This window comes from Haliotis rubra, unplaced genomic scaffold (genome assembly GCF_003918875.1).
Source record: "Haliotis rubra isolate DU_JTF1 unplaced genomic scaffold, ASM391887v1 Scf965, whole genome shotgun sequence".
NCBI lineage: Eukaryota > Metazoa > Mollusca > Gastropoda > Lepetellida > Haliotidae > Haliotis > Haliotis rubra.
Genome location: NW_025767707.1, coordinates 71,226 through 83,137, shown reverse-complemented (window position 1 = coordinate 83,137; position 11,912 = coordinate 71,226). Strand labels below are relative to the sequence as shown.

Sequence of the window (11,912 nt, the reverse complement as noted above, 5' to 3'; positions counted from 1 at the left end):
TGTTGTTTGATCCAGCCTCTGAAGTCGCTGCCATGGCCACCTGATGGGCCTGGGGTTGGTGGTGGCATGCTTCCACCTCCACCGCTGCCTGTCAGTGAGACGACCAGGGTCGATATGATGAAGGCCAAAGCCATCAGAATGCTGGCGATGGTGATGCCTTGTTCTCTGAATAATGTTTTAAGCCTTTCGGCTAACGTGGTGTCTTCGTTGAGGACTCGGTCGATGGTTTCACGTATGTGGCTGATTTGGGTTCGAAGCGTTTCTCGGAAGGAGGACGCCACTTCCAATCGGCTCAATCTTCCCTCTTCCAGGTTGTGCAATCGTTTCTTGATGATGTTTTTTAGGACTTCGTCGTCATGTGCCTGGTTTAGTTTTCTTTTATTGCAAGCGATATGATCTTCGACTTCTTTCAGTTTGGCTATGTTGTTCACAAGTTCTCCACAAGTGGTTCTCAAGGCCTCGCAGTTCCCTTATGGTAAATTCTAAACCTGGCAGGGGTTTGTTCCAGTAAGCATTCAATATTTTTTCAATGTCGTTCGAGGCTTCTTGAGCGCGTTGTGGAACGTCTCTCAAATCATCTCGACTGGCTGCACTTGCCAAGACATCGAGCTCGGCGTCCGCTTCTCGTAAAGCCTTGCCAAACTTCCCGCTAATATTTGTCGATAGCCGGTTATATTTAATTTGTCGTGGATAGAGCCGGCATCTTGGCGACCAGCCAGCGTGGACAAGACGAGAGGTTTAGTCGCATGGGAATGCATGAGATCGACGTCCGAAGCCTCTTTCAGCTGTAGTATCCCTCGATCATCAATTTTCAAACTTAATCGCGAAGAGGGGCGATAGTTTCCCTTTTCCCTAGGACAACGTAATAATCGTCCATGCTCGTTTTAAGAGGTTATCGCTTATGTTTCTACTTGCGTCATCATCATCGAACAATGGGGCACTCTCACCCCCCAAATCGTCCATTGGAATATCTTCACCACCTTTGGCCATTATATTATATTTATTTAACAAATATTATATACTTTTAATATAAATAATGTCGCAATACGGAAGAATACTAGATCCTTTCCAACGATTGAGAGAACCCTGGGGTGAAAGCCGTCGCGTCAATCCGTGACCATGACCAACAACCTGAGCACGGCGACAAAACCAAACGCTGTTGGTGCCATTCCCCAACCAGGGCGACAATGACGTCATCGTCCCCAGGACGGCTCGCCTGTCTTTTCAGAACAGTTTGGAATCCAAAAATGACAAAAGAGATATCGTAGCGAACCTGGGTCGAGCCATCGTGAAAAAAAAAAAAATCATTAAAATCAGCGGGAACGAAATCCTCAGCATCGACGACAGCGATGTGTATTTCACTTACACAGACCTCTAGAGAACTGTGAGCGAACAGGAAAGCATGAAATGCCGAGGCATTTGTCCAGCTGATTGTCTGTCGATTCGGTTGCGCGTGGGGTATGATTTTGAGCAAGCTGATCTCGCCGCTACAGCAAAGAAGCATAAGGCGATAGCAGAGGCGTTCAGGAACTGATTTTGCATTCCGCTCGACTTCGAACTACTTGAGGGTCACTTGCTGTTTTACCAAGCCGCTGGGAGATAGACTGGAATACGAACTGATGTTAAACGATTATAGACAGGTTGTTTTCGTAGAAAATGGCGAGGGCAGCTATACCATCGACAATATTTTGTTGGAGTTCGACAACGTCACGAATCCGGAATTGGCTCGACAAATTTGCAGCAGTATTCGGGAATGCTAGCCATCTTGTACAATCGCGTACTGCGGCATCGGAAGATCGTCGCGTATAAAAGCGATACGCTGTGGAATATCAATCTGATCTTACCCGCTCGATCGATGAAGGGCATTTTTATCCTGCCAGTGGAAGAATTTTCACCGTTAGAAAGGATTAACGAAAAATATTGGAACCCCGAGATCACCAAAGTGGAAGTGACCATCGATTGGCTTGAAAAACAAGCTCTCTAGCAAATCTACCTGCCAGCGCCCCGATACACCCCGAGACGAAAATTTGATGTATCAACACCCAATCGATTCCATCAAGCCGACCTCCTGTTTCTCCCACACGACAGGGTGAGACGCAAAACCTACAAGTACTAGTATGCTCTGACTGTCGTCGATGTCGCCAGTCGCTACAGGGAGGCCGAGCCCTTGACGACCAAAGATTCGAACCAAGTGGTCAAGGCACTGGAACGTATATACAAACGCAGTCGCTTGACCTGGCCTGCCGAATTACAAGTCGATCCCGGACGTGAGTTTATGGGCGCCGTGTAACAGCTGCTGGCCAAGCACGACGTCCAAGTTCGACAAGGTGTGGCCGGAGCTCACCGTAGCCAAGCTATCGTCGAAAGGTTCAATCGCACCTTGGCCGAGCGTTTGTTCGGGCACCAGTATGCCCTAGAAATGGTGACGCCCGAAAAAACGATCGACCGAATGGGTTGAACGCTTGCCTCGAGTGGTGGCGGCCATCAACAATGAAGTCACCAGACTCCCGACAAGAGACCCGTTGAAGCCATTAAAATGAAATCCGTCACGGCTGAATCGGCTGCACCACCACCGTCCAGGGGTAAAACTTTGAAAAACACTATCGAGTCGGATCAGCGTGAGGTATTTGTATCAGCCGGGTGAACTCGAGGGGGCAGCACAAAACGTGCGACAGACCCAATATGGTCTATAAAACGTACTACATCAACCGAGTGGACATCAAAGACGATGAACCGAATTTGTACTACTTAAAAGACGGACCGCCGAGAGGATTCGTCCGAGAGGAATTACAAATTGTTCCCTGTGACACGGTATTACAACCTTATTTAAAATTTGTATATTTCGTATATGTATATATCATGTGGACGGTTGTTCAGGCGTGTTTAGGTGGACGTCAATGGGCTCAATATTTACTCACCCCTACGTCGAGTAACAAGTCGAGGGAAATTCACCACCCTGTATGATAGTTTAGGTCTCGTGGGTACCGAACGGTTACAACGTCTCATGGATACTTTGGTCGATTATAGCCTCAAAACCCGAGATCGCACAGCACCGTACTCTCCCTACTCCTTAGCCTACTTCGAGGAATTTATGACAGATCCCATCCATAAAGTCATCGCTCAATATTACGGCTACATTTAAAAAATGGTGGATGGGTTGTGTGAGCATCATGGGATGCGTCCTTGATTTGAAGAGTATACTTAATATATGTATGCATGTAGGTAGGGGATTGGGTTTGATTGGGACTTGAACTTGAATGTGTTGCTAAGTTAAACAGGATGGCCACCGAGCTTAGGAACGGTGAGCCAAGTCTGTTCGCCGTTGCTAAGTGAAACAAGATGGCCACCGAGCTTAGTAACGGCGGGCCAAGTCTGCTCGCCGTTGCTAAGTTAAACAAGATAGCCACCGAGCTTAGTAACAGCGGGCCAAGTCTGCTTGGCGTTGCTAGGCCAAACCACATGGCTGCCCAACCTATCAACGCCTGATAGCGTTTAGACCAGAAGGTAGGTGTTTGACTATTGTTTCCATAAATATGACGGATATTGAGTGAACGGTTGATGTAGGATAATGAGACTAAACAAACTTACTTCGTTGTAATTAAATTCTTGGTTAAATAGGCATGAAGTTCTTGACCTGTTAGTATTTCGAATCTTTTTTCATGACTCTCAAGGAGTGATTTTAAATCTCCCTTTGGTTTTTCTGGCATAAGTTTCCCATCGGGGCCCTCCTGTTCAAGCTTGTCAATAAATAATATCATTTCTTGGTAAAATTCTCGATAAGATCGTAAAACCGCTTTCTGATCTTCATTCCAATAACTTGGTTCACCATTATCCGTCATATTTATGGAAACAATAGTCAAACACCTACCTCCCGGTCTACACGCGCTCTCCAGTAGATCCCAAATGGCGACAATATGGCTTGTTCAAAACACCATGTGACTTTGGGATTGGCAGCTGTCGCCAGGCTGCTGTCAACTCGTATCGATTCCCCACGACTAATTGAATCCTGGCTGTTTAGGGTCGGGTTGACCTGTGAGTTTACACGCTGCTGCACACAGAACTAAAATATGTTAATATCTAGAAACCAATTTATGGTAATCTCTTATGAGATCGGGCTCATCCTTATGGAAGCCTTAACTTTTCCACACAAAAATTAAGACTTACAAATGGAAAACCAACATGCTCATAAAACATTTAACACCATTTTTTCATTAGCTGCTTGGCTAGAATTACATTCTAATTAACCTTCCATGGCAATTGCGGCCGGAGCCCCAGTGTCATACTACTTATAATGCAAAAACATTGAAAGTAACTGTTACTTTACACACAGTCATTTGTGTCTTTTTGCAATGTACTCTCATGTGATGTTCTACTGGCAACCAAATCGCCTGGTTGGCAAGAATCCCATGACGCGTAACCGTCAGAGAACCTAATAATAAACCCGTTTATGTAATGAATCATATGTTGTTCATGCTGCTAAGCTGGATTCCACGTTTTTTCAAAGTTCTATACTCAGACACTGTTTACAGTCAGGAATTCGAATCTTCTTCATCAACATAATTTCTTAACCAATCTTACTAGAAACACAAACAGTTGCAGTTGATAAACTTAGGCTCCCAGCCTTCGCATACCCAGAACATTAAATCCGGGTCTGGTGACAGTCCTAGCTGTCCAGATGGGGTTTCTTCCTCTGTAGTATTTCTCCCATCAGATTCTACCAGAAACGTTGAGTTGGTTACATTCTGGAGCACATATTCATCAGGAGATTCCCTCTTGACGAACTCTTCCTTGACGTATACCGTGTGTGAACTTTGAATTGCAGCCCTAACAATATTGTCTGGAAACAGATTACTGAAAAAAGGAAATCATCACAGGGAATTACGACATCTACATGACAGTCTTCAGAATACCAGTTACATGTGTTACACAACATAGTCCATAACATTAACGACTGCAACCTACAACCAGGTCACATATTGTTGAAACCGTATTTGGAGTTCGTAATTAGAGATTTTATACGTTATGCAGATTTTACACATAGTTATACTTACGCCTCCAAGGATTCTTCTATGATCCATACTCCTGGAGCTTTCTGGATCCCCGATTATAGAATCTCCGATGTGTTGATCGCTTTATTCAGAATTGAAGGCCATGTGGCCAAGAGTACAACAGGTAATACAACATTGTCATGGTGTGTAGAGTTGAAATATAATTCATAAAACAATTATTTTAACGTAGGTTTTGCTTCAGGAATATACATATTCCTTTAAGAACAGTGACACTCTGAATCTTCATAAGGGCTCGGAATTTGACAATTGAAGGTGGGCTGTAGAAATAGGCTGGAATACATTGGGATCTGCATCGGTTATAAAATGGACATATTAGCAACAAATGATATTCGTCTTCAAGCACGTTTAAAGTACATTTGTTACAAACTAATTCTTTATATGGGTCAATTATCTTTGAAAAACGTTGTTTTTGTATATTCAAGTTATGTGATTGGCATCGAAATTTGATCAACATTTGCATGAGATCTTTGTTTAATGCGCCACAGGAAATATACAGTTCAGGTTAAATGTAATATAATTTACAAGAAATGATGAGTTTTTTATTTTACTATTCCAGTGTTGTATATTAATATCTATACAGCGTTGTTTGATCTCAAACATGAAGTGATTTACATCACCACAATCTTGGGATAACCAGACATAGGAGAAACCTGTAGTAAATAGAAGCATTCGAACATGTGAAACCCAGTTTGTGTTAATGCGTCATTATTACGTGTCAGTGTTTGCAGCAGAAGTTACAGCAGTTGTACTAACAAATAGAAGTGTCATTAATCGTGTGAAAGACCAAACACTCATCAAGTTCGCCTTTTCCCAAACTATTTGCTGCGATGCAGTCCTATTCGTCCAGTGCACTCTTAATGATATTTAAACATTTGGTATTTGTATATTTTATACCAGAACATTCCAGCCATTTCCAGCCATGGTAGGGTCTGTACTTGGGTGTCAAGTAGGGAAACAGTAGGGCTGTGCGAATCTGTGGGGAACTCCGGGTTGTGATAAACTCCATTAACTCCTTTAATTGTAAGGGTAGATGTACGCTTAACCCAGTTATTAGTATTATAAGGGACAAAAATATTTCCATGATCAAAATATAAAACGTCAAAGCCAGATAGTAACTAGTCCCAATTTCGGGGCACAAATTGTGCTGTATTCTGTCCAATCGACGGCATTCCTCGCAAACGCATGCACAGGCAAGTCAGTAACTGAGAAATCAGCAGAATGGACAAATGTACCATTGAAGACACTGGCATCTTTTTGGTGTTTGGGAAACGGTATTAAAAAGATATATCTCAGTTAGATATTAGGGCTGTCAGTCAAAAACAAGGTAAGACCAGATAATGCACATCTATAATTGTCATCACTCACCTGAAGAGATCAAAAATCATGTCAACTGCCGAAGGAGCATGGAACTCTTCAGACTGCGTACCCGATGACACCAGCGTGTCACGTAATCCTGGCTTGATAATGAACACCAGAGCAAAGCCAATACAGATTGCAATGATGGTTGTAGAAATATAGTAGGCCATAGTGAACAAGCTCATCTTTCCTGATGACTTGCTGTCCATGTTGGCAATTCCTGACAATATAAGGTAACTCTGACGAATTAAATGGAGAACATGCCTTTCTTTCCTGATGTCGTTTTGTCCATGTTAGCTATTCCTATCAAAAGGTTACTCTAAAAGCAATAATCAAATGGAGAACATGCCCATCTTTTCTGATAACGTCCTGTTCTTGTTAGCAATTCTTGTTAACACATAAATTAACTCTAAATGGAATAATCAAATGGAGAACAGGTCCATCTTTCCTGATGACATTCTGTTCTTGTTAGCAATTCCTGTTAAAACATAAGGTCACTCCAGATGGAATAATCAAATGGAGAACAAGCCTATCTCAGTGACAGTATATCTTAGCAAGCGTTTAAAAATGTCGAGGGAAAGAACCCATATTTAATGCGCGGGTTACAATAAATATCGGTTCTACGATACTTAATATTAGGGCTCGAAATAGAATTAATATTCTAATATATAATACGTGTAGTGACCCCATGAGGTTATGTACATAACCGACTGTACAATGAATGCTTTTGATCGTGACGAGATTTGATTATTGATGGAATTGTGAATCCAAAAATAATGGTCTCACCTCTAACACTCCTGTATGACACAATTGTTTAAAGTCTTGGTTTACTTATCTTCCAGCTATATGGCAGCGGTCTGGCAATCAAGTCTGGTCCAGACAATCCATTGATGAACAGCATGAGCATCGATCTACGCCATTGGGATACGGAGTCAGTGAGTCTGACCACACGACCCTGTTAGTCGCCTCTTACGACAAGTATTGGTTGCTGAATACCAATTCTAACCCGGATCTTCACGGGTCTGTGAGCACAAGGGAAAATAATGCAGTTCAGGGACTGTGAGGCAGACTACTGTACTTCTGGTATACGATGGCGGTCTAAAACAAACCAGAGAATAACGTCCGGGTAAAACAGAATTCACTCTACCTGTGATCATGCTTGCAACAATCAGCGGAAGTACAAGCATGTTCCACATCCTCATGAATGTATCCCCTGGGAGACTGATGAGAAGGATGGTTTCCGGGGAGAGATGCAGCTGACGAAATAGCAACCCGATGGTCACGCCGATGATTGCAGAGATGACGGTTAGGATGAGCAGGATGTTGGCCTTCAAACAGGTCTTTAACGCCATCTTGAAAAGTAGAATACCCTAGGTATAGTTGAAGTATCATCGAAACGTTGCGTAAGAATCGTTATGAGAGTTTCCTATATTGTTATACGTGTGTGTTTGTCACTTATAGTAATACAATCATCGTCTTGGATATTACTGATGTCATGCATCGAATGGCCTCATTGTTTCTATTTAATCACGATGCAGTGTATTACATATGCTATGTTTGGGATTGAGAAAGTGTAATCCCAAATGTAATATTACCTCAAGCTTGCAAAAACGCATTGTAGCTTTACATTCATGAGCGATGTGTTTTGAAAAATCTTCTGGCATTGACTAAAGACTATTATGGACGTTTTGCAAGATTCACACGCCTCGTGCTTTCTTTTCATTCGTTTCACAATTTTGAATAAATTATATTTGATAAAAAAGTATTTTCCTTTCACGTGTTCAAGTTTGCAAACCGCCCCAAGTATCTAGAACAGAAAACCACAATTATATGATTTCAAGTTGTTTTTCTCAGTGAAAGGACAGTTTTGGGCCTCTGCTTCAAGACAACCATTTTCCCCAGCAAAAGGGGAGCCTGACATTTTTGATTTTCGAGAAATACGTTTTAAGGAATCTTGCATGTCAAGCAAATGTCTGTTTTTTATAAACGTGAGTCAAAACTGCAACCTCTGCGGACATATTAATAGTTTAGGTGGTTAACGGGTCATTTCACCCCAAACACGTTCACCCCAGCACAGTTTCACCCCAAGTCATTTCACCCGGGTTGTTTAACCCCATACAGTTTCACCCCATTTAGAAGTTGTTTCACCCCAGTCATTTTTTTTTACTATTTTCAACTATAAAAGTGTTTCGATATTTTATTGATCTATGTATAGTGTCGAAACATTATGTTCAGATTGTTGGAATAATTATATATATCTATATGACATCGTGTGTCATTCATATTGAATAAGACGCCGTAGTTTACCATCACGAAATAAGGTGAATGTCCTTTTATGACATTCATTCCCATTTCCTCTGTAACCATTCATGGTGAGCTAGCTTCCTGTTCGTATCAACAAGGAAGCCAGTCCCTGCTGATTCCGATCGCAAAACCGGTCCTTGCTGAGGTTACTGCGCATAATAACAAGAAGACCAGTCACTGGCACTGGTTATCCTCGTCCTACCAAGTTTCATTATCAACAAATGTGGATGTTCTTTGCACAATACTTTATTCTCTGGCATAATAAACATTTCATGACAGTGAATAGTATAATTCGTACGATAATAGGGGTCCACATAAAACTGTCAAACACGGAATGACTAGCTTCATGCTGCTGGTGTCGGAAATCGACAAGTCATATCTGGTTATATTTAACTGATACAATACTGATATTGGGATATAACTGATATATACACATGTTCAGAATATAACAGAAATATACAGCGTGACAGATAGCCACATATACAGCGGATGAACACGTGACCATGTGATGCAAAGGTATGAAACGTGATCACAATATTGCAGTTGTTATGCTATATACAACAGCTGTGCGTGTTTGTTACAGGTGAAATTTACAACTTCCCATGATAATGATGAAAATTAAGTAATGTGTTCAGACAGGCATGAGCCTGTTCCCGTTGACATATACATGTATATCAAATTTGTATTTTCAGCTAAAATGTGAAACACGAAAAAGCCAGTGAACCATACCCCATCAATTATCATGTTGTTTTAGCGTATCACTGGCCTAGTGTTTGTATTACATATTCATTCCTCTACATTATTAAACATGATTTCTTTGTAGTGCCTCATGTATGTATATATATATCCTGATACTCCCTACCATTCACCTGATGAAGGAGCAAGCATACACTCCGAAACGTCGTGTTATTCAGAATAAAGACGTTGACATCCATATATCTTGCTTTTCTTATACAAAACTTTTGTTTCAAATACACTACTTGAATTACTTTCATTTGTAACTGAAAGCTGTCAAAACTTTTACATACATAATCTAGCATTGCACAATAATTTATAAAAATTGCCAAACAAATTGCCTTGTCAAAACTTTAGGGCAACTGCGATTGTTAACTGCGTTCGTTGAGGTTTCCAGCAACACAGAAACAGTAGCATGTACCTGGTTGTTGTAAAACCATTGCCTACTGACCAAAGTCGCGACCCAGCAGCGCTCGTTGAATTCTTAGGAAAGAAGCTTCAACTGTTCTTTGCTCTGTCACGTGTAATAGCCTTTATATGTAAATAAACATAAGTTGGGTGAAGTCATAGATCCCTTTTTCACACACCCTTGTTTATTTAAAAAAATCAAATTAAATAGACTAAATTAATGTTGATAATCATAAATGAAGGCATTCAGACATCTGACCACTGTAATGATGGCGTAATGCACTCATTCTGTAAGTTGAATTCTGAGATCTAATTTTGGTAGTGTTGGGTGAGTAATATATAAAATACTAAATGATGCCCTGTGTAACACCATATTTATGAAACTCGTGAATGGTATTGGTATCTAACTCGCTTTTGCTCGTTAGAGACCTAACCATTCACTCGTTTCATAAATATGGTATTACACGGAACATCGTTTTATATTCTCTATGTATCCCGTTAAACCTCTGTTTGTATGTATGTGGACTTCAGCGTGTCTCTCCAACAATAAAACTATAGTTCCATCAAACGATCTTCTGAATGGTATTCAGCTCTGGAAACCATAAAAAACAGGCCATTTTGAACGGGAGCATTTGTCGTTCCAACTGAAAAATGCTTCAAACAATATACACGATTCAAAAATAAATGTTTAGTTTTAAAAATTAATGATGTCCTTACCTTTTGGTTAACTCAGCATCGACTGATTACAATAACTACCAACAGAGGATGTGCCCAACATGGAACAGTGATTAAACCCAGACAGCATAAATTTGCATGATGGTGTCACATAGGAATAAGGAGACGTGTCGAGAATGCAAATGTGGTTAAATCCTGAGAGCCGTACAGCATTAATACATATGCTCACAGCTAAGCCTATAAGATTCAATATAAGTTCGGATTAACTCAAAAAGCCACACACACAGCCCATTTCATGAAGTTACGAACAGTGTTAACTTCTTGTTGATGTAAATGCGGACGTTTTCAAGTATTCCACATCATTTGATACTATTTACACGCATGCCTTGTTCGGGGACGTTTTGAAATGAAGAGAGTACGAATTATAATGGCAGGTTTGTTTGTTTGTTGTTTAACGCCGAACTCAGCAATGTACCAGCGGCAGTGTGTACATAATCGAGTCTGGACCAGACAATCCAGTGATCAAAAGCATGAGCATCGATCTACGCAATTGGGATACAATGACAAACAAGTCAGCGAGCCTGACCACCCGGTCCCGTAAGCCGCCTCTTACGACAAGCATGGGTTACTGAAGATCAATTCTAACTCGGATCTTCACGGGTCTGTAGGAAGAAGGGAAAATAATACAGCTCAGGGACTGTGAGTCGTTGACTACTGTGGTATACAATATCGTTCTTAAACAAACCAGAGAATAACGTCCGCTGTCCCCGTGACCATGCTTGCAACATTCAGCGGAAGTATTACCAGGCTCATTCAAGACCAATTCTAATCCGGATGTTCACGGGTATATAATGGCAGGTAAGGTGTAACGGTACAACAACACAGAGCCAAACTGTTGATATTTCCATATGCGCACAACTTGGAGTGATTTTGACACCTTATTTCAAACTATAGTTTCAAACGTTTAACGCCAGTTTGGCATATATATGAAACACTAAGAGAAATACAAGGCGAAACAATTCAATGTATGTCAATTAATTTCTTTTATTGGCCATATAGATGTATTAAAACACTATTTTTCACACAATATGTGAATCACTGATGGTCAGTGTTATCACGCCGGGGAACAAGCGTGAGTGAGTAAGTGTGAGAGTGAGTTTAGGATTACGCAGCTTTTAGCAATATTCCAGCAACATAACGACCCGGATCCAAGGCGTGACGAGCAAACGCTTTAACCACCAGACTACCCCACCGTCCCCATGACAACTGAACTGGAGATTAACGTTTATTGTTCTTCGACGGCATATCGTCATGTGGTGAAACGTCTTTCTGAGGATAATACAACTGTTTACAACTTTCCACGTT

At 41.2% G+C, this 11,912-nt stretch overlaps 1 protein-coding gene across 1 annotated transcript; it reads right to left on the bottom strand.

The window, feature by feature from the left end:
* Positions 1-4,577: 4,577 nt before the first annotated feature.
* LOC124265178 (excitatory amino acid transporter-like) lies at positions 4,578-7,777 on the bottom strand. The gene is made up of 3 exons (XM_046699967.1): positions 7,573-7,777; positions 6,435-6,645; positions 4,578-4,851 (listed from the first exon to the last, which is right to left on the bottom strand). The coding sequence occupies exons 1-3, from the start codon at positions 7,775-7,777 to the stop codon at positions 4,578-4,580; spliced, it is 690 nt and encodes a 229-aa protein (XP_046555923.1).
* Positions 7,778-11,912: the final 4,135 nt, after the last annotated feature.